The sequence below is a fragment of the Protomyctophum bolini genome (genome assembly GCF_963924005.1).
Source record: "Protomyctophum bolini genome assembly, chromosome: 21".
NCBI classification, from domain to species: domain Eukaryota; kingdom Metazoa; phylum Chordata; class Actinopteri; order Myctophiformes; family Myctophidae; genus Protomyctophum; species Protomyctophum bolini.
The window spans coordinates 1,821,907-1,844,406 of NC_137882.1; the positions used below are offsets into that span (position 1 = coordinate 1,821,907).

Sequence of the window (22,500 nt, forward strand, 5' to 3'; positions counted from 1 at the left end):
ATTGACAGACAGACAGACAGACAGACAGACAGACAGACAAGACAGACGTGCCTAAAGGTTTCATGACATTGACTTTCATGTATGTTTATGTTTAGTTTATGTTTAGCTTTTAGAGAAAACCTCGATCACACCCAAACAACGTAAACGCTGTGATGAAGGAAGGACGCTGTGTGACCTCACTGTGACCTCACCTTCTCTCCCTTCCCGCCCTTCAGACCGCGGACTCCGTCAGCACCCTGAGAACGACAACGAGGTACGTTAACATCACTGTCAGCTACCGATGGAACAGCAGATCTACAAGCTCACAGCGCGTCACGCTGCCATGAGATATTTGTCGACGAGATCGGATATTTTCAACATGCAAAACAGAGTGTGAAATCAGGAGGCATTACGACGCCATCAATTATTGTATGTTTACTCGACTAAAACTAAATGAGTGGGAGGCAAATCTCAATGATTGGGGCATGGGACACAGGCTAAGGCTTGATCACCCTTTAGCTGGCCACCTTTGATGAGGGTGTATATAGTGTTGGAAGGCCGAAACACCCACTGATACAAAGGCACACTACTGAGGATGTGTCCCGAAATTGACATCATGTCCTAGTTAAGAAATACACCTCCTAATGCCACTCTTAACATCAAGGCAATCTGATGTGAGCCCACACCATCTATTGGCACAATGGACAGTCTTAACAGCACGTCCCGTGTTTTAGGATTCGACTAAAACTAAATGACATTTTATTCAACAGACTATAGGACTATGATCTGTGTGTATAATATAATTATAATATAATGTTACCGTACCTTGACTCCACGCGGGCCGGGGTAGCCGATGGGGCCCTGTGGACCGTGCTGACCCTACAGAGAGACAACAGGAGAGGACATGGTTACTACAGGGCCCGGTGGACATTTCGGTCAAAATTTACATTTTCATATAGAATTAGTGGTAAATGGTGCATTCATATAGCTAGCGCCTTGGATGGCACTTTACATAGATTGTGTATTACATTCACACATTCATTCACACACCTTTATTCTTTTAATATATTTTTTATCCCACGATTTTGTAACGCATTTTTCACCGCTTTGTCAATCATCTAATGTGATCCTGGGCTCTACACACCCTCCGCCAGCCTAGTCCCCATATATGGGGGACAAGGGGAGACCAACCTAGTCCCCATATATGGGGGACAAGGGGAGACCAACCTAGTCCCCATATATGGGGGACAAGGGGAGACCAACCTAGTCCCCATATATGGGGGACAAGGGGAGAGCAACCTAGTCCCCATATATGGGGGACAAGGGGAGAGCAACCTAGTCCCCATATATGGGGGACAAGGGGAGACCAACCTAGTCCCCATATATGGGGGACAAGGGGAGAGCAACCTAGTCCCCATATATGGGGGACAAGGGGAGACCAACCTAGTCCCCATATATGGGGGACAAGGGGAGACCAACCTAGTCCCCATATATGGGGGACAAGGGGAGACCAACCTAGTCCCCATATATGGGGGACAAGGGGAGAGCAACCTAGTCCCCATATATGGGGGACAAGGGGAGAGCAACCTAGTCCCCATATATGGGGGACAAGGGGAGACCAACCTAGTCCCCATATATGGGGGACAAGGGGAGAGCAACCTAGTCCCCATATATGGGGGACAAGGGGAGACCAACCTAGTCCCCATATATGGGGGACAAGGGGAGAGCAACCTAGTCCCCATATATGGGGGACAAGGGGAGACCAACCTAGTCCCCATATATGGGGGACAAGGGGAGAGCAACCTAGTCCCCATATATGGGGGACAAGGGGAGACCAACCTAGTCCCCATATATGGGGGACAAGGGGAGACCAACCTAGTCCCCATATATGGGGGACAAGGGGAGAGCAACGGACTTGAACTCATGCTTCCTTCATGCCTGAGTGTCCAAGTTGCTCCTTTACAACCTGACAGGGGGGAGTTTCCCTGGTTGGACGTAGCGCGTGGAAGGAACACGTTATTCCAACCAGTTCCTTTTCCCCTCCATCAGGCGCCCCGGCTGACCAGGGGGAGGCAGTTTCATTCACACACCTTTACATGGATAAAATAATAATAACAACAATAAAATAAAAGGATCTGATCCTAAACAAACTTACTAAGGCTCCTTTCTCTCCAGGGGGTCCCTCTTTACCCGGATGACCCTGCAGGAGAGAGACGGGGAAAGAAAATCATTCCGTTGATTCAGAAAATATAACGTGAAGGTTTTACACTGCAATGCCAAATATGTACTGTAACAACTGTGTGTGTGCGTGCGTGCGTGCGTACGTGCGTGCGTGCATGAGATTGACGATAGTGATACAGTATTGTGGTGATACAAAGGTCAAAAGGTCAGGGTACTTACCGGAGGGCCATCTGCTCCAGGTAAACCAGCCAATCCCGACCTGCCGTGAGGTCCCTGTGGGGAGGGGGGTACAAAGGTCAAGGGTCATAGGTCACAATAACAACACTCTGCGTGCAACAACCCTGAAGTAGCTAGATGTAGCTAGAAGTAGCTAGATGTTTAGCCAAAACACCCCCGAGGTGATCGAGAACAACGGGAAGCAGGCCCGGTGTGGCCGTCGGGAGCACCGGGACTATTCCCGGTGGCCTGCCACCTAGTGGCATCAGGCCACACCGCTCCAGCGAGGGCGTATAACTCCCGGCCTGATTTGACCTTCCACTCCGGGCCTGACGGGGAAGTATGATTACTTCTAACACGACAAGTGAGGGTACCGCGATGGACCGTCAAAAACACAATCTTTGGTTGGAATCGGACGGATTGATTTAGATCAAAGAGTTCATTCACGTTTGAAGATATTTTTTTCCCTCTCATCCACTAAAATGGACCAACTTTGGACGATTTGTCCCACAACCTGGAAATTACATCGAAAGTCGCCCATGAACAGGATGTGGTCACAACGTATGAACAGGATGTGGTCACAACGTATGAACAGGATGTGGTCACAACGTATGAACAGGATGTGGTCGCAACAACAACGTACCTTTTCACCAGGCGGTCCGATGGGTCCTTGAGGTCCAGGAAGACCCTGAGGAAGCAGAGGAGACGAGAGACAGCATGAGTGTGTGTGTGTGTGTGTGTGTGTGTGTGTGTGTGTGCGCCCTGTCCGACATGTCAGCTGTACTGTATGTAACGATGCTGTCCTGTGTCCCACATGTCAGCTGTACTGTATGTAACGATGCTGTCCTGTGTCAGACATGTCAGCTGTACTGTATGTAACGATGCTGCCCTGGGTCCGACATGTCAGCTGTACTGTATGTAACGATGCTGTCCTGTGTCTGACATGTCAGCTGTACTGTATGTAACGATGCTGTCCTGTGTCCCACATGTCAGCTGTACTGTATGTAACGATGCTGTCCTGTGTCTGACATGTCAGCTGTACTGTATGTAACGATGCTGTCCTGTGTCCGACATGTCAGCTGTACTGTATGTAACGATGCTGTCCTGTGTCCCACATGTCAGCTGTACTGTATGTAACGATGCTGCCCTGTGTCCCACATGTCAGCTGTACTGTATGTAACGATGCTGTCCTGTGTCCCACATGTCAGCTGTACTGTATGTAACGATGCTGTCCTGTGTCTGACATGTCAGCTGTACTGTATGTAACGATGCTGTCCTGTGTCCCACATGTCAGCTGTACTGTATGTAACGATGCTGTCCTGTGTCCGACATGTCAGCTGTACTGTATGTAACGATGCTGCCCTGTGTCTGACATGTCAGCTGTACTGTATGTAACGATGCTGTCCTGTGTCCGACATGTCAGCTGTACTGTATGTAACGATGCTGCCCTGTGTCTGACATGTCAGCTGTACTGTATGTAACGATGCTGTCCTGTGTCTGACATGTCAGCTGTACTGTATGTAACGATGCTGTCCTGTGTCCGACATGTCAGCTGTACTGTATGTAACGATGCTGCCCTGTGTCTGACATGTCAGCTGTACTGTATGTAACGATGCTGTCCTGTGTCTGACATGTCAGCTGTACTGTATGTAACGATGCTTTGCCGTCCATGCATGTTGTAACTGGCTGCTCTCCCACTGTCAAACTGCACTGGCAGTGTTTATGTCCTTTGTACAAGGTATTCCTGTACTTCTCATTATGTGGACATAAATAAACATCTCAAGTGTGTGTGTGTGTGTGTGTGTGTGTGTGTGTGTGTGTACATGCATTCCACTGTCATGAATGAGATGCTTTCAGATGGTTCCCCCCAACCCCGCCCCCCCCAAGATAAACCCTCCAAAAATAGTGTGTGTGCATGTGTGTGTGTGTGTGTGTGTGTGTGTGTGTGTGTGTGTGTTTGTGTGTGCGTGTGTTTGTGTGTGCGTGCGTGTGCACGCACGCACCTCCACGCACGCATCTCCAGGAGTTAAATACGGGCCGTTATAGACTAAGGCAAAATAAACATTGCATTAAGACTAAGACTAAAATACTAAGATTTTTATATTTAGTCGACTAAGACTATAGACTAAAAACTAAAGCATTTCAGAAGACCAAAATAGCACTAAGACTAAATGGTGTGTTAGTCAAAAAACTCAAAGTATGCTGAAAAAACTTAACTCTACCCCAGAGTTCATTTAAGCGATCCAACACCCCCATCTGGTGGTTCAACTTGGTACTGATGCTAGAGTAGAGTCTCTGAGGCGTTATTATGGATCACATCAGTTCTAGGAAAGCCCTGCTGTGATTGGCCAGTGGTCACTGTTATTGACAGCTCTCATTTTTGCAACTATACCTATACCAAACCTTAACCTTAACCCTAACCTCACTAAAACTATGCCTGCCCGGGAGCCAATCAGACACATGGTAAGGCGGGTCTATCCTAGAACGTTGGTGGGATTCATAATCGCGCGTCTCTGAGCCTGTTGTTGAGGGGGAAGTAATTATGTGACGCACCGCGCTTCAGTCCAGACAGAGTAATCTAGTCAGAGAGTGGCAACACTATAGCGTTGACTATACCATTGTAACAAAGGAATGCGGAAGAGCTCATTCTATCTCAATGAGATAGTTCCAGCCGTAGGAGCACTGTTTGGAACTATAGCCCAGAGGCACCCTGCTTTGTCTCAATGGGATATAGTTCCACTGTTTGGAACTATAGCCCAGAGGCACCCTGCTTTGTCTCAATGGGATATAGTTCCACTGTTTGGAACTATAGCCCAGAGGCACCCTGCTTTGTCTCAATGGGATATAGTTCCACTGTTTGGAACTATAGCCCAGAGGCACCCTGCTTTGTCTCAATGGGATATAGTTCCACTGTTTGGAACTATAGCCCAGAGGCACCCTGCTTTGTCTCAATGGGATATAGTTCCACTGTTTGGAACTATAGCCCAGAGGCACCCGCTTTGTCTCAATGGGATATAGTTCCAATGTGTGGAACTATAGCCCATAGCACCCCGCTTTGTCTCAATGGGATATAGTTCCAATGTTTGGAACTATAGCCCATAGCACCCCGCTTTGTCTCAATGGGATATAGTTCCAATGTTTGGAACTACAGCCCAGAGGCACTCACTTTGCGGCGAGATAAAAGTGTGTCGCCACTCTCTGAGTCCAGAGCGTCATCTCAACATGTCAAACAATGGTTTCCCACTCACTGTATTGAGCTGTAAATGCTGTCCTTTATCTCAATCTGAGCCCTGAAACAATGCTTTGGATCGCGTGCATGTACGTGTACATGTGCGTGTGCGTGTGCATGTGCGTGTGGGTGTGCGTGTGCGTGTGTGTGTGCGTGTATGAGGGGTGATTTTGGATATGACAACGTTACAACATGGGTGCCAGCGGAGGCTAGCCACGGATGCTTAAAAAAAAACTGTAAATAAAATACTATTAATTCTGGATTAAACGACATTAACCAAGCACGAGATTTCTCGGTTTTGGCAAAAGTAGAGTTTTCCCCCGAGATATTGTGAGTTCGGCATAGACCGAGTTAAGAGTCAATTAAACTAGGCCCATCAGGGTTCTATTAAAAATAAAATAATAATAATTGATCTCACATTTAAATTAACATTCAGGATTGTATTTGCAGTCAGACGGACCGTCTAAATTATTCACAGCGTGTTTTTGTTTGATTATCATTCTGGAAATCCCAAAAGCATTCAGAATGCTTTGGGATTGTTTTAATGAAATTAACCCATTCAGGACTGGAGAACCCCTTTTGGTGTTTTAAAGCATTATGTTATACTTTAGCTATTGAAAAATAGCAGATCTACAAGCTCATAGCGCGGCACTCGTAGATCTGCTATTTTTGAAAAATCGTGAAAATGTGCCTCAAATCTTTGAATATATATATATATATATATATCCTTTCAGAGTTTCAGTTTCTAACTCATATCTTTGCTTCTGGAGGGTCCCTCCCTGGAACAACATATTCTCAGATGCATATTACATATCATTTTTGGGGGTCCTTGACATGAAATATTGAGAACCACTGATATAGAAACATTAGGTTTTTCATTTTAAAGAAATATATTTTTTAATTTCGATGTGAGGCCTAAATGGGTTAAAATGCATTGTTTGGTAGAAGAGCTTAATTTCCCTCGTCCTGCTCTCGTGTGACAGAGAGTCTGTGGCAGAATACTAATACTCACTTTTGTATTATGTGTTACTTAATAATATGTAAAAGTATCAATAGCCAACATTGCAATATGGAAATTGTAGTGTTTGGCTTCGAAATGTACTTAACCCATTCTGACCTGAGATCAGATTCTAAAAATGTTCTTCTACATCCTGACAGTTTTCTGAAAAAGCTATGTTTCTATGTCAGTCGTTCTTCGATTAAAAAAAATTTGCAGACCTACAAGCTTGTACGAGCTAGGTGCGTGCGTGTGTGTGTGTGTGTGTGTGTGTTAAGGCTGTACCCTAGCCCTTATTTTAGGACTCGAACTTCGGCAGGAATTTCCGAGTGAACATTCGGACCATTTGTTTCTAATTCATAAAAAAAATAACCGTCTCGATCAGAGCGATCGATCAGATTCGAGTGCCAACCCTAACGAGCGAACATTCGAACCTTGAATGTTTGGGGACAGCCTTAGTGTGTGTGTGTGTGTGTGTGTGTGTGTCTGTGTGTGTCTGTGTGTGTGCACGTGTGCGCGTGGCGTGTGTGCGTATTATTCACCTGTGTCCCCGGGATGCCCTGCTGGCCTGGTGGTCCGGGCTCTCCTTGTGGTCCCTGCAGGGAACGGACATTATTTATGTTTAATTTTATTCAGAAATTAAACATTATGTTGTGTTATTATATGTTGTGTAGCCTCTAAAACATGCTGCAGAACAGGAAGTGCTCTGTCATGTTGCACACAACACTTCTGATAAGGGTTGGCTGACATTTTGAGACGGAACCAATACTTACCACTCCTGTTAGAAGGCAGAGAAATGAAATAGAAACATTGACAGTGAGAAAGAGTTGACGACTTTTTAATCTGTATGTGACGAATAAAGATTGATTGATTGATTGATTGATTGATTGATTGATTGATTGATTGATCATATTGGGAACTGAGTGCAGAGTCTCACCACCTAGCTTGATGCTACAATGAAAGCCATCGTTCTCGCGATGATACAAATATAAATGTATATTATTATTATTTTTTGCCTAACAATGATGTCACTGGTAGACGTGTTTCTGAACATCAGTGAGTAACAATACTGCAAAACGAGTAAAAGTCCGGAATTCAAAATGTAATCTATAAAAGTTGTGGCGTCAAAATTTACTTTTAAAAGTAGAAAGTATATATATGCAGAATGTATCATTTCAAGTTTTCAAATGTTTGAAAATAGTAGATCTATAGAAGCTCACAATGCGCCACATTGTAGATGGTCTATTTTCAAATGGCCGAAATGTGTGTATATATATATATATATACAGTAGGCCTGTATAGTGTTGAAGTACTGTAGGTAATGTGAATGTTTTGTAATACTAATCTAAATGTACAAAGTGACTAAAGCTTTCAAATACATTGTTGTGTTGCTAAAAGTACAATATTTGCCTCTCAGCTGTACTGCAGTAGGAGTAGACGGAAAAGTATTGGAGGTTGAAAATCACTCCAGTAAAGTAAAAAAAACCTCAAGTAAATGTACTTAGTTACTTTGCACCACTGCCAGAAGTCCTTTCTGACTGAGTTTACAGAGAACAGCAGCGTCGAGACAAAGGTTTGTATATTATATTATATATATATATATACAGTATATATACACGTTCTTTAGCCAGAGATGTTTCAGCCGTTTGTGTCACTCGGAGGGAAGGTGTCTATGTTTGCGTTCGTTAGCAAGACATGTTTCAGCTGTTTCACTTTGCAGTTTGATGATTGAATCTCTGTCATCATCAGCATTCATCAATGAGCCAGGATGGACATTTTAATACCGACGTTGTCCGAAGTGGCGTTGGTCGCGTTGTCCGGCTATTACTGACTGCAATCCTAACTCTAACCATAACCCTAATCTTAACCCTAGTCTTAACCGGCCACGTAAGTCCCCTGACTAACCTCATATCAGTCTTAACCGACCACGTAAATCCCCTAACTAACCTCATATCAGTCTTAACCGGCCACGTAGGTCCCTTATAACCTCATATCGGTCTTAAACAGCCACGTAAGTGTGTGTGTGTGTGTGTGTGTGTGTGTGTGTGTGTGTGTGTGTGTGTGTGTGTGTTCTCTGCTACGTACCATGTTCCCCTTGGGACCGTGCGGGCCGTCGACTCCAGCGACACCCTGCGGAGATCCAAAACAGTCAGATAACAGTCAGATAACAGTCAGATAACAGTCCGCCACAACACAACTAAATAAAAACTAGGCTATGGTGACTAAAGCGATGACTACTGTAAGGAGTTACAGACGATTTCATCAACAAAATAAAAAACTAGACTAAAATGTTGCGGTGGAGAACAGATCTGGGTAGAACCAAAAGACAAGTCGTTTCATGTTTTGATGATGAAGTAAAATGACATGTGGGGTAAGGAGCATCTTATCGATAAGGCTTATCGAGCATTTTATATTATTTTGTGGAAAGATGGGAGACAATAAATTCAGGACAGAACGGGTATCTTTTACTAGAGCCTTCAAATACAGTACTTTACTAACAGACGGAAGGAAATGGACCTTTTTACCAATACAATAATATTAAAGAAACTGTTAACTGGTTAATATCAATACACTTTTAGACCCACATGTTTGTGCCAGAATGGATGATTACATTTATGTATTGATCGCCTCTTGTCTTGACTGTTTAAACATGACGTCATATTGGCCGCTATGCTCCATAACAGGCCTGAGAATTAAGCCCAAAGCTTATTGATAACGGATACTCAAACAAGCTTGTTATCAGACTTGCTCCATCCCTACCCCTGACATTAAACGGTTTGGGAATTAAAGACTTGTTTTAGGCCGGGGTCCGGCCGGCGATGCTGACGGATACTCACAGGTTGTCCGGGGGGTCCGGGGGAACCTCTAGGTCCGAGCAGACCTCTGGGACCCTGCAGGGGAGAACAGAAAGAAGGCCTTAAAATAGTCTGATTCATTATTGCCTATAGTGTGCTGTACCTTTGTACAAATGTTCAGTGGGGTAAGCCTGACCCCTGCTGGCCAGAGTGCTGAAATACAGTCACAGTGTCAAACAAAGCAGTCTCTAGGCTAAGATTAGAACGAAACAATGTTTGTTTCAACAAAAATATATAGACGGTCTAAATATGAGCCATTCTTCAAATTACAGTCCCACAATGTAACAAATTAGTCAGACCTGTGTACAAATATCATCTTATCTATTTAATCACAATACATTTATTGAGATTTTAATATATAATATAAACTTTAGATGCTACTTTCTATTGGGAGGTGGCTGTCCCAACCTCTAACTCCTACATTTAAATTGATTAAATAATGTCGGTTTTAAAAACATCTTCATCTGGTGCAACATGAATATGGTGAAAGTTTATTTTTTTAATAGCATATATATGAATTTCACAGAATTTTCTACTCTTGAATTTGAACCAATTTGGTAGAATAGGCTCACATTCATATAGACGTTTTGAAAACTGTTAAAATATAGATAAAAAAAACAGCTAATCAAAGTCTAGACCACTAAAAAACTCTAAAGTTTTTAGACTAGTTTAATTGCAGACTATTGCTCAGTGGCCAATTTCTAATCACTGGAGCAATATAGAGCACCGAAGTCCTGACGTAACTCGCTCATCCCGACGATTCCCCTGGTTTGCGGAAGTAATTTCTCTATGGAGAATAACATGGGGGTGATCTTAATATCGTCTACTATAAGCGTCGTGGTCCAAAAATAAACAAGCTGTCTCAGCGTTATTGTCAGGGAGGTGTCTCTGTATCGTTTGCAACAGTCAGTAACTCATATATGATACAGTCTGCTTATAGCGAAAATGTAACTAATTCAGCACAGTAACAATAGTGTTTTCTCTCAGTCAGTTGATTCTTCATATCCATATGAGTGAAGCGGCCGGGGTGACATGTTTATTTTTCAAACACAGTTCTTATATGAGGCGATCTATAACGCAAATAAAAAGTACATGAACCTGTGGATTTGCGCCTTCTACCGATATTGACGTCAGACTTCGGTGCTCTATTAATATTGATTTCTTGTCCACATAATTAGTTACATCATGGCAAGGTAACTACACAACCCAAACCTCTACCAAAGTGGTCTCGCCCTTTAAGAATGTTTTTTTTTTCTGGATGATAATATTAGGAACCACACCATCCCCTATTCGCCGGAAATAGCTTTGTCGTGAGCTTGAAGATCGGCTGTTCCCAGGGAAGAAGGTTTTTGTTTTATATCAATTAATGTAAGACTTTATCCCATTCTGACCTGAGATCAGATTCTAAAAATGTCTTCTACATCCCGACAGTTTTCTGAAAAAGCTATGTTTCTATTATGTCAAATAGCAGGCCTACAAGCTCGTAGCGCGCCACTATGAGCTTGTAGATCTGCTATTTTTAAATAGCTAAAGCATAACGGGCCGGAAACCCTGTTAATTAAGGCAACCTAATGAGGATCGTTTCTGTTGAACCCGAACGTTTAATGTTGCTGAAAGAGAAATAAATAAAAATAAGCCTTACGCTCTCTCCAGCCAATCCCCGTGGCCCGATCTCTCCATCCTCGCCCTGAAGAGAGAGAGAGAGAGAGAGAGAGAGAGAGAGAGAGAGAGAGAGAGAGAGAACGTTAGCGCGTCGATCACACAATGTTCACGCAAAGCAAAAACACATTGTCTACGTCAAATGGCCCCATGGTCAACAGGCGTGATATATATATAAATAAAAAAGTCTTCTGAAAGAATATACATTCAAAGATATGTGCCACATTTTCACGATTTTTCCAAAAAAGCAGACCTACAAGCTCGTAGCGCGCTATGAGCTTGTAGATCTGATAATGTTCAATAGCTACTCAGAACATAATGCTTAGTTAAAACACCAAAAGGGTTTCCCGACCAGAATGGGGTTAACCCGTTAAAACCAGGGAAAGAATCGGGGACATGTCCAAATTTGACTGAGGTACTGCCATTGGATTTCCGAATTTTGGGAATTTTCGTCATATGGAAGCAGGGAATCATACGTAGCTTCAAATTGACATATTGGTTGTTCAGTTTGACCCACCGGTTTTGGAGATATGGCTTATAGAGTAATGTCTGGCAGAGAAACAGAGAGTTGAGAAAACAGGCTTGAAAAGGTTCACTTCTGTGGTCTCTAACATTACACCTATAGCTACATGTTTAAGCATTTATTTCATATTTACATGTCTTCTGTGGTCTCTAACATTACACCTAGCTACATGTTTAAGCATTTATTTCATATTTACATGTCTTCTGTGGTCTCTAACATTACACCTAGCTACATGTTTAAGCATTTATATCATATTTACATGTCTTCTGTGTTCTCTAACATTACACCTATAGCTACATGTTTAAGCATTAATTTCATATATGTTTTCTGTGGTCTCTAACATTACACCTACTGTATAGCTACATGTTTAAGCATTTATTTCCTATTTGCATGTCTTCTGTGGTCTCTAACATTACACCTAGCTACTGTACATGTTTAAGCATTTATTTCATATTTACATGTCTTCTGTGGTCTCTAACATTACACCTATAGCTACATGATTAAGCATTTATTTCATATTTACATGTCTTCTGTGGACTCTAACATTACACCTATAGCTACATGTTTAAGCATTTATGTCATATTTACATGTCTTCTGTGGACTCTAACATTACACCTATAACTACATGTCTTTCCGACATGCTCTAGTATGTGAAGCTGGAGGTTGTGCGATGGCAGGCTCTCAGTCAAATCTGGTCACATTTTAAGAGTTAAAATGATGTGTCACTTACTCTCTGTCCGTCCTCCCCGTGGGATCCAGGCGGTCCGATGGGTCCTACCTCTCCCTGAAAAGAAAGGAAACATGGAGAGAAGTTAAGAAAGTGATACATTGCAGATATTATTGCAGATGTTCCCTGCTCAAGTAAAGTGTGCAAAGGCTCCTTCATTTATATAGGAGCCACACAGTGGAATAGCCTGGAATCCAGTGTTAAACTGACCTCCAATTTGAGGACATTTAACAGAAGACAAAAAAATGGCTACTGACTAAATTGGAGTGCCTTTTCTATCTCATGTTGACCGCCTTACACTTGTGCCTCCGATTGAACCTGTATAACTGTCGCCTGACTGACCAACCTGTCTTGTCTGGATGATGTTTGTGACCATGATCTATATGTATATTGACTGTATTGGAGTTTTTATTTTATTGTTTTTATTGTTGTTGTGCTTTGAATGTTCTTTGGTTGTCTTGATTTGGAGTTTGTGTTTTGTCATTGTGTGTGTTTTAGTTTCTTCACTCACTCACATTTTTATTTCTGAATTTACTTCTATTTGTAAAAAACAAAAAATTAATAAACAGAACATAAAAACAAATAATAATAATTGTATAATTGCAATATTACACTCGAGGTTGTGGTTTAACGTGATTGTTGCCACTTCAGTGATGCTTGCGGAACTCGACTCCGTCTCGTTCCTGACCGCATCCCTGTCGTGGCGATAATCACGTTAAACCACACCCTCTCGTGTAATTATTGCTTAATCGTCTGTCAGGTGGAAAAAAACTGTTACCGTTTCGTTTGTAATTTACGGAGAAAAAAACCACACACACAGTTTGAATTATGGAGAGAAGTGGCTCCTCAGCTGAATGTGTTCGTCTGCTCTACACAGACTGGTATTCACATGGAAGAAAGGTGATCTGTCCAAACATCGCCCCACACAACTCTCGTTCTTTATTTCTTGTTCTTCTATTCAGTGATACTAAGAACACATTTGAGAAGAAAGACCTACAGCTGTGAGTGATATGCCATGGTTACATGGCATGTACTGTAGCTGTCTATGCAGTCGTCTGTGTGCGTGCGTGGGTGCATGCGTGCGTGTGTGTGTGTGTGGCGTGACATGTTGAGATGTTGGGACATGTTGAGATGTTGGTTGAGATGTGCACATGGACTCTTTAGTGTCGATGATACACTCCACTTAATCCCACTTTCAGGTCGGGAACCCCTTTTGTACCCCCTATTGAGATAGGTACCCCTATTGTAGATCTGCTATTTTTCATTAGCTTTAAAGAATAACATAATCCTTACAACAGCAAAAGGGGTTGCCGTCAAGAATGAGATAAATCCAAAACTATGTCTGTCCCTCCCGACTCCAACCAATGGATGATCCCTAGTAATAACCGAGGGGTTTCATTTGATGCCAGTTTGGGGTCCAATCATACTTTAGAGTACGTATCACATGACAGAGCAACCTGTAAGCTATATGAAAAAAACATGCAGCTCAATTTGTTACTTACAATTTACAATTTAGGCATTTAGCAGACGCTCTTAATCCAGAGAGACTTACATTTAAGCAAGATCAAAAAGCACCTTGTGTTGGAGTTGTTTCATGACACCCGTCACCCATACAAGAACATTTTCTTTCTCAGAAAATTGTCTGATTTAGGAGAACTTTTGTAGAAATGGCCTCAGGTCAAAAGGCCCATTCATACTCCAGTTTTCGGTGAAGAGGTGACCACCGAAAACTACAACATGACGTCACTGAGCCGCGGTGGTAATTAAGAGACTCACCGCTCACCCCAAACACACCTCTCTGTTTTTACTAAAACTACAACATGACGTCACTGAGCCGCGGTGGTAAGAGACTCACCGCTCACCCCAAACACATCTCTCTGTTTTTACTAAAACTACAACATGACGTCACTGAGCCGCGGTGGTAAGAGGAGACTCACCGCTCACCCAAACACATCTCTCTGTTTTTACTAAAACTACAACATGACGTCACTGAGCCGCGGTGGTAAGAGGAGACTCACCGCTCACCCAAACACATCTCTCTGTTTTTACTAAAACTACAACATGACGTCACTGAGCCGCGGTGGTAAGAGACTCACCGCTCACCCCAAACACATCTCTCTGTTTTTACTAAAACTACAACATGACGTCACTGAGCCGCGGTGGTAAGAGACTCACCGCTCACCCCAAACACACCTCTCTGTTTTTACTAAAACTACAACATGACGTCACTGAGCCGCGGTGGTAAGAGACTCACCGCTCACCCCAAACACACCTCTCTGTTTTTTACTAAAACTACAACATGACGTCACTGAGCCGCGGTGGTAAGAGACTCACCGCTCACCCCAAACACATCTCTCTGTTTTTTACTAAAACTACAACATGACGTCACTGAGCCGCGGTGGTAAGAGACTCACCGCTCACCCCAAACACACCTCTCTGTTTTTACTAAAACTACAACATGACGTCACTGAGCCGCGGTGGTAAGAGACTCACCGCTCACCCCAAACACATCTCTCTGTTTTTACCAAAACTACAACATGACGTCACTGAGCCGCGGTGGTAAGAGACTCACCGCTCACCCCAAACACATCTCTCTGTTTTTACCAAAACTACAACATGACGTCACTGAGCCGCGGTGGTAAGAGACTCACCGCTCACCCCAAACACATCTCTCTGTTTTTACCAAAACTACAACTACACCCGATCTTATTTTAATGATGTTTGAGAGACAAGAAACACTTTCCTGTGGGTTTTTTTATGTGGGTAATTTGTGTTTTTTAGATATTTTAGTATTTCAAAGTGTCTGTGATGTCATCATGGACACTGGTCTCACTAGTGGCCCATAATGCTTTGCTGCACTCACCCCACGTGGTGGAGAGGGAGAGCGCTGTCTTACTCATAGAGTTATAAAATACTATATACAAATAATGTTTCTACTAACCACCGTTTAGGTGGTCTCCTGATCACCTAAACCCGGAGTATGAACAGTCCTTAATGAACTGTATAAGGACTCGGCGTTATAATGTCATGCCCTGCTGTAGTCGCGTGTACAGTACACACAGAGGTCACAGAGGTCACAGAGGCTGTACTGTACTGTTACTCACCCTGTGTCCCTTCTCACCGGGCAGTCCAGGAAGCCCGTCGAAGCCCCGGTCCCCCTGGAAGGAAAACACAGACAGCGGAGGTCACTCACTGGGAGAGAGCGCACGGCGTACGGCGCACGGCGTAGAACTAAAAGACAAGTCAAGTTATGCTCGGTTGCATGCTGAAGATAGCAGATCTGGGAGGCGGCCTTTTTTCCGACAGCATTCTAGCCGACGGGGGAACGGTCCGCTCCGCAGCGGGGGGACATTCGCTGCGATGCGAAAAAGCGATGGTCCGACATGCGCTGCTCCCGTGCTCGCGGTTAGGGTTAGGTTAGGATTGAGGTTTCGGATCAATATGCTGTCGGAAAAAAGACCTGCACCCAGCAGATCTACAAGCTTGCGACGCGTTGTGGGCTTGTAGATCGTGCATTTTCAGCTACGCAAAACAAAGTGTAAAGAAAATGTAAAAATCAACACTACGGCCCGCGGGCGTCGGACGGCATCATCGTACGTGATTCTACGGTCCAGAGTCATCGCAGACTAAATCGGAGGTGCCCACACTTATTTGATTTGATCGCTACTTTTCAAAATGACCAGCTCTACAAGATATACCCACTGGGAAAGAAATGATGATCCCGTTGCTGAAACTATAGTTTAAATGTGGCTTTGGAAAAGCAGCATATATAAGACAAACGCACTTGGAATGCTACGTACGTTTGTGTGCGACATTCAAAACAAAGTATCGCATTGCTGGTTTGTGCCGACAGACTCTTTTATAATGATGTAAAATCAAGTCACCTTAGTGAGTTATATATTTAAACTAATATTAATGTCATCAGGCTTTGTGATCTACTGGTAGGATCGCGGTCTACCAGAATAGGCAAAATGTGCATTAGTTTCATGCGATTGTCAATGATGTAACATGACGTGGCGTGGTGTGATTCGGCGTGGTGCGACTCGCGTGGCGTGGCACATGGCACCAACAGATCCTCACCTTTCCACCCGACTCTCCTGGCATTCCGCGGCCGCCGTCAGCTCCAGCGCGACCCTAGGAGAGGAAGGAAGGAAGATATTGTCAATATACAGCACTGACCATACAGTAGTTTACCAATTTACCAACTAATTACACTAAAATGTGACTCAATTTACCAACCAATTATAATGTGAGTCAATTTACCAACTAATTATAAAGCGAGTCACGAATTAATCCAGGTTACTAATAATGTGCATGCGACTGGCATGTGTTCGTTTTGTGGCAGTCAATCAGGTCAAGACTGCTGGCCCGGGTGGAGTTAAGACTGCTGGCCCGGGTGGAGTTAAGACTGCTGGCCCCGGGTGGAGTCAAGACTCTTGGATCAGAGACTCTGATCCTGTTGGGATCAGAGTCTCTGCAGACCTTTTTTTAGGCCTTTATCAAGCATGCTGTTTGTTGAGTAAGCCCCTCACACACATTTGAATTATTTTATTTGGTCCACACTTTAAAAGGAAAACGCATACATTATGGACACAAACATTGTGGGTGCAGTTATGTTACAATCACAAGCCTATGACACACGTTTGGAATCATGAATGATATACAGCAAGAATGTCACTCAGCAGCGTCTCTGATAGCCATATTCGTTCACACGACGGTGCTCAGGACTAGGCTTAGTCTCATATTGTGGCATAGACACACACACACACACACACACACACACACACAGAGAGGTTTAGCCAGTTAGTTCCCTTCACTCACCCTCTTTCCAGCCTTGCCGACCTGTCCCAGAGACCCCTGGACCCCTCGAGGACCCTGTGGAGAGGACGCAGGACACAGAGAACAGCTCAGTGACACTAGTGCCCATGCAGGCACTGCAGGCAGCCATGTTTGTTTGGGGCGAACAGACCTCTACCACCCGCTAGATGGCACTATAGCCCCTGGTTTGTGTTTATTTGTGTGGTAATTATAATCCCCATATAGGGGGGAATATTATAGGACTCTTTTCCACTGGTTGGGAACCGACCAGTTCAGTTATTTTGTTTTTTAAATTATTGTATTCTTTATTCTGGAGCGCCATTAGCTTCCTCAAAGTGGTCGCTAGTCTAGAGTCCACACAAAAAATATATACAATTAAAAACAGATAACCGAAATTTAAAACAGACCAAATCTAGTTATCAGTGAAGTCGCTCTGCATTTAACAGAGACAACAATGGCCAAAAATAACAAATACAGTGTTTACAAAAATATAATAATAAGAATACAATAAGAATAAGGTACAAAAAATAGGAAAAAAACTAAACTTCATCTATAAAGGACTCATCAATTTATGTTTAGGTAATTTTTTTAACGAAAATCTGCTCCACAATTGGAATGTTAATGAACGTATGGCTTGAGTGTGCAAAAAAACATACCTATATTAAATTGTTTATTATAGGGTCGATATAAGTAAATGATAACCCTTCCACAGGACAGGAGTAGCCACGTTTTCATATTTAATATATAAAATATACATTATTTTCATCTTTTCGGGCGACGTTCCTCCCACCCCCCCCCTCCCCCCTGCTTTCTCCGGTAGTCCCAAATATAAATAACCCACTTCCAGGAAAATTCGTCTGGCTGTCGCCCGCCCATTTAGGACTGATTTAAACATTTAAAAAATGTCGTCTAAATCCAGTTTTCTGAAATAAATATGTTCACGATTTAAAAATAAATAGCAGACCTACAAGCTCATAGCGCGCCACTCGGTGGCACGCTATGACCTTGTAGATCTGCTATTTTTCAATAGCTAAATTATAACATGACGAAAAGGGGTTAAAACTTGAGTGTCAGTGGTTTCTTTTAGGGTTTTTTAGGGGGTTTTTTCTTACCTGAGGGCCGGGATCTCCGCCTTCTCCCTTCAGTCCAGATGATCCAGGTCTGCCCTGAGGAAAAAGATCATAAACTAAGCAACAAAAAAAACTCTCATTTCTGGGAATGTGCAGTCAGTCAGTCCCAGGACAACGACATGTACCAGCCAGCAGGCGGCAATGTTTACCCAACTGTGTATCGATCATTCCAAGCATTGTTGTTTTCTGAGAGAACTGAGAGAGCTTGCTTTTGACTACAGAGGCATACTGTATGGACCCAGAGGTATTTAAATAAATGCATATGAATATTCATAATTTAATGTCATTCATATTTTAACTTAATTTCCTTTTTTGTTTTATCATTATCATTGACCTACCAGTTTTGGAGATATGGCTTTATAGAGTAATGTCTTCTGTGGTCTCTAACATTACACCTATAGCTACATGTTTAAGCATTTATTTCATATTTACATGTCTTCTGTGGTCTCTAACATTACACCTATAGCTACATGTTTAAGCATTTATTTCATATTTACATGTCTTCTGTGGTCTCTAACATTACACCTATAGCTACATGTTTAAGCATTTATTTCATATTTACATGTCTTCTGTGGTCTCTAACATTACACCTATAGCTACATGTTTAAGCATTTATTTCATATTTACATGTCTTCTGTGGTCTCTATAACATTACACCTAGCTACATGTTTAAGCATTCATTTCATATTTACATTTACAATTTCAGCTCTGACACTTATTCCAGACATGCTCTAGTGCTGTATGTGAAGAGTCTGCCTGTGCTTTTAACTCATTTTGGATAAAAAACATAAATAAATCGAAACAATGTCGTCCATGTTTTTAGCAGTGCCAACCTATTGCAGCATAATAACAGGCGTGCAAAATCCTTTTTGATAGAACAATCAATACCTCTGATAAATAATACGCCTACATCTGAGGCCTAAGACGTGTGGGGGTGTAAATATATACTAACATAATTGGATAATTGTTTTTTTTCTCCTTTTCATATACTGCACTGCTACTGTACTTACTGTACTCCTACTGTACTTAAATTATGTTGCAAAATTGTGGGTCTCGGCAGCAGGCACGTGCAGAGAGCGCTATAGAGAGAGGCAGGGGCTGAAGTCCCATAAGAGGGCACGTTTGGCCCAAAAATAGCGAAAATAGCAGATCTGCAAGCTCTCAACGCGTCGCAGCACGACGCGCTGTGAGCTTGTAGATCTGCTATTTTCGCTATTTTTGGGCCAAATGTGATTTATTTATGTTTTTTATCCAAAATGAGTTAAAAGCACAGGCAGACTCTTCACATACAGCACTAGAGCATAGATCAGCTATTTTCAGGGCGCGACCCAGCACCCTTTACCTAGAAATTAGTTCAGGAGACTTCGGAGAAAAAATAAAAACAATTCTCCTGAACGCGGCCTTCCACTATGGCATGGAAAGGAAAGGAGTGTCGCGTTTGCATTTCTTTCACCATCAGTGAACGCTGCATTCATGGTCTGGAAAGGGCAGTTGTTTTACAGATGGGGGTAAAAGGGCAGTTGTTTTACAGACGGGGGTAAAAGGGCAGTTGTTTTACAGACGGGTAAAAGGGCAGTTGTTTTACAGACGGGTAAAAGGGGCAGTTGTTTTACAGACAGGTAAAAGGGCAGTTGTTTTACAGACGGGTAAAAGAGCAGTTGTTTTACAGACGCGGTAAAAGGGCAGTTGTTTTACAGACGGGGTAAAAGGGCAGTTGTTTTACAGACGGGGGTAAAAGGGCAGTTGTTTTACAGACGCGGTAAAAGGGCAGTTGTTTTACATACGGGTCACAGGCAAGGTAAGTCGGTGATTTTGGCAATTACAGAAAGAGAGACAGACATTAGCGTCGCCAAACGGTTCGACTGTCTCTGAAAAAAGTCCGGTTTTCAACGTGTATTCAATAGAGGGAAAAGGAGGGAAGGTATTACTCTTTTTAGGCACTCTGAGGTGTTAAGCGAACTTTTAAAAAAAGCGTTGCAATATCTCATCTTGTTCACTTTATTTCTACGACATATTTTGGCCTGTGAAGGGCAGGGCTTTTTTATTTTTTATACATTTTTATACAAAGGCTAATTCTTCCAGCTCTTCTCTTCCAGGCCTTTTTTTTTTGCCTGCAGATAAATAGTGGATCGAGTATCAACAAGCCTGAGAGAACGGGTGCGTGTGTGTGTCTGTGTGTGTGTGTGTGTGTGTGTGTGTGTGTGTGTGTGTGTGTGTGTGTGTGTGTGTGTGTGTGTGTGCGTGCGTGCGTGTGTGCATGTGTGTGTGTGTGTGTGCGTGTGTCTGTGTGTGTGTGTGTGTGTGTGTGTGTCGACAGAGAAGGATTGTGACATTTTCTTGGCAGCTGGAAGCCCCTGGAAGATAACGCGGCGAGTCAGCGATGTCATTACAGTCCAGTACATGACCCCTCGGGGGGGGTGGTGGGGAGGGGGGGGGGGGGAGACCCCCACTCAGGGGGGGTGGGGGGGGGGGCTGATGGGGACCGTCAGTGGTCTGTGCTGCCCATTGTCTCTTATCATATCAGATGATGTTCAAAGTGCACTGACTACACTCTCTGGGACTTGTACTGTACTGTACTGTACTGTACTGTACTACTGTAGCATCAATTATAACCACTCCGTAGCTAAACAGACAGTTTAGTGTTTGGTGGACGTATTAATTAAAGAACATTGTAACTCACCACGGGCCCAGATCGTCCGGTCAGACCCATTGGCCCTGAGGGGCCTCTCATCGCCAGCTGTGGGGAGACCAAAACAATACAGGCAGGTTAACAGGAGACCGAAACAATACAGGCAGGTTAACAGGAGACCAAAACAATACAGGCAGGTTAACAGGAGTGGCAGAAACAATGACCATGGAAAACAAAGAGGTAATTTCCCAAATTGCCATAAATGCTGCTTTTATACAGGGCTTTTTATCCAGAGCGCTTTATAAATAGAGTGTGCATTACATTCACACATTCACACATTCCTTCATGGTGGAGAAAACCATGCAAGGCACCAATCAGCACATCAGGAGCAATTAGGAGGTTCAGAGTTTTTCTCAAGGACACTTAAACACTAACTCTGGGGGAGCCCACAGGGATCGAACCGGGTACCTCACGGTTCCGGTCCGGCCGCTCTACCGGCCACTCTACCGCTGAACCAACCACCTTTAGGCCTCATTTAGACCGCGGTCATATCAAGTCAAATCCGATTCAAATCAGACTTTCTTCTCAAATCCGATCTTTTAGGCCGACCTTTGACACTGCCGTTTGCAAGTGACCAGATCTCTGATCAGATCGTGTTCAGACTGGCAGCCAAACCTATATCTGTTCTAAATTCTAATACATTAAAAAAACACAAACAAGTCACATGGAATCTGGTTTAGATCAGGTCGTTGCATTCAGACTGAGACGGATCTCCTCCAATCAGATTTAAATCAGATTTGAAACCACCTCTGAATGTGGCTCAAGTCACATTGGAAAAATAACTAAATCAGATTCCATGTGACCTGTCTTCATTTAGACTTTTTTTTAAACAGATCTGATTTTTTTATCTGGATGAGGCTCAGATCTGATTGGATGTGATTGGATGTGAGTGCAGTCAAAATGGATGTGATTGGATGTGGCTCAGATCTGATTGGATCTGATTGGATGTGGGTGCAGTCTAGATGGATGTGATTGGATGTGAGTGCAGTCTAGATGGATGTGATTGGATGTGAGTGCAGTCTAGGTGGATCTGATTGGATGTGAGTGCAGTCTAGATGGATGTGATTGGATGTGAGTGCAGTCTAGATGGATCTGATTGGATGTGAGTGCAGTCTAGATGGATCTGATTGGATGTGAGTGCGGTCTAAATAGATGTAATTGGATGTGAGTGCAGTCTAGATGGATCTGATTGGATGTGAGTGCAGTCTAGATGGATCTGATTGGATGTGAGTGCAGTCTAGATGGATCTGATTGGATGTGAGTGCAGTCTAGATGGATCAGATTGGATGTGAGTGCAGTCTAGATGGATCTGATTGGATGTGAGTGCAGTCTAAATTCTAAATAGACTGGTCAGACTGCCGGCCTGCATTAGAAGGGCTAGACTCCCCACAGCTCAAGGTCAAACCCAAACCTCAGTGGTTGGAAAGTAACTAAGTGCATTTACTTAAGTAACATGTTGAGGTGCTTTTTACTTCTACTGGGGTATTTCCAATTAC

At 43.2% G+C, this 22,500-nt stretch overlaps 1 protein-coding gene across 6 annotated transcripts in view; it reads right to left on the reverse strand.

Moving 5' to 3' along the window:
• The window catches only part of col11a1a (collagen, type XI, alpha 1a), a 160,294-nt gene that overhangs the window by 74,883 nt on the left and 62,911 nt on the right, over window positions 1-22,500 (reverse strand). For all 6 annotated transcript variants that reach the window (XR_013966181.1, XR_013966182.1, XM_080794327.1 and 3 more), the window contains 15 exons: window positions 20,996-21,052; window positions 18,298-18,351; window positions 17,189-17,242; window positions 16,448-16,501; window positions 15,472-15,525; window positions 12,371-12,424; window positions 11,100-11,144; window positions 9,440-9,493; window positions 8,688-8,732; window positions 7,145-7,198; window positions 3,020-3,064; window positions 2,380-2,433; window positions 2,135-2,179; window positions 805-858; window positions 192-236 (listed from right to left, as the gene is read on the reverse strand). Coding sequence is in view for 4 of the 6 variants with exons in the window: in XM_080794327.1 (XP_080650453.1) it covers window positions 192-236; window positions 805-858; window positions 2,135-2,179; window positions 2,380-2,433; window positions 3,020-3,064; window positions 7,145-7,198; window positions 8,688-8,732; window positions 9,440-9,493; window positions 11,100-11,144; window positions 12,371-12,424; window positions 15,472-15,525; window positions 16,448-16,501; window positions 17,189-17,242; window positions 18,298-18,351; window positions 20,996-21,052 (768 nt within the window). In the remaining 2 variants the exon portion in view is untranslated. The remainder of the gene's footprint in view (window positions 1-191; window positions 237-804; window positions 859-2,134; window positions 2,180-2,379; window positions 2,434-3,019; window positions 3,065-7,144; window positions 7,199-8,687; window positions 8,733-9,439; window positions 9,494-11,099; window positions 11,145-12,370; window positions 12,425-15,471; window positions 15,526-16,447; window positions 16,502-17,188; window positions 17,243-18,297; window positions 18,352-20,995; window positions 21,053-22,500) is intronic.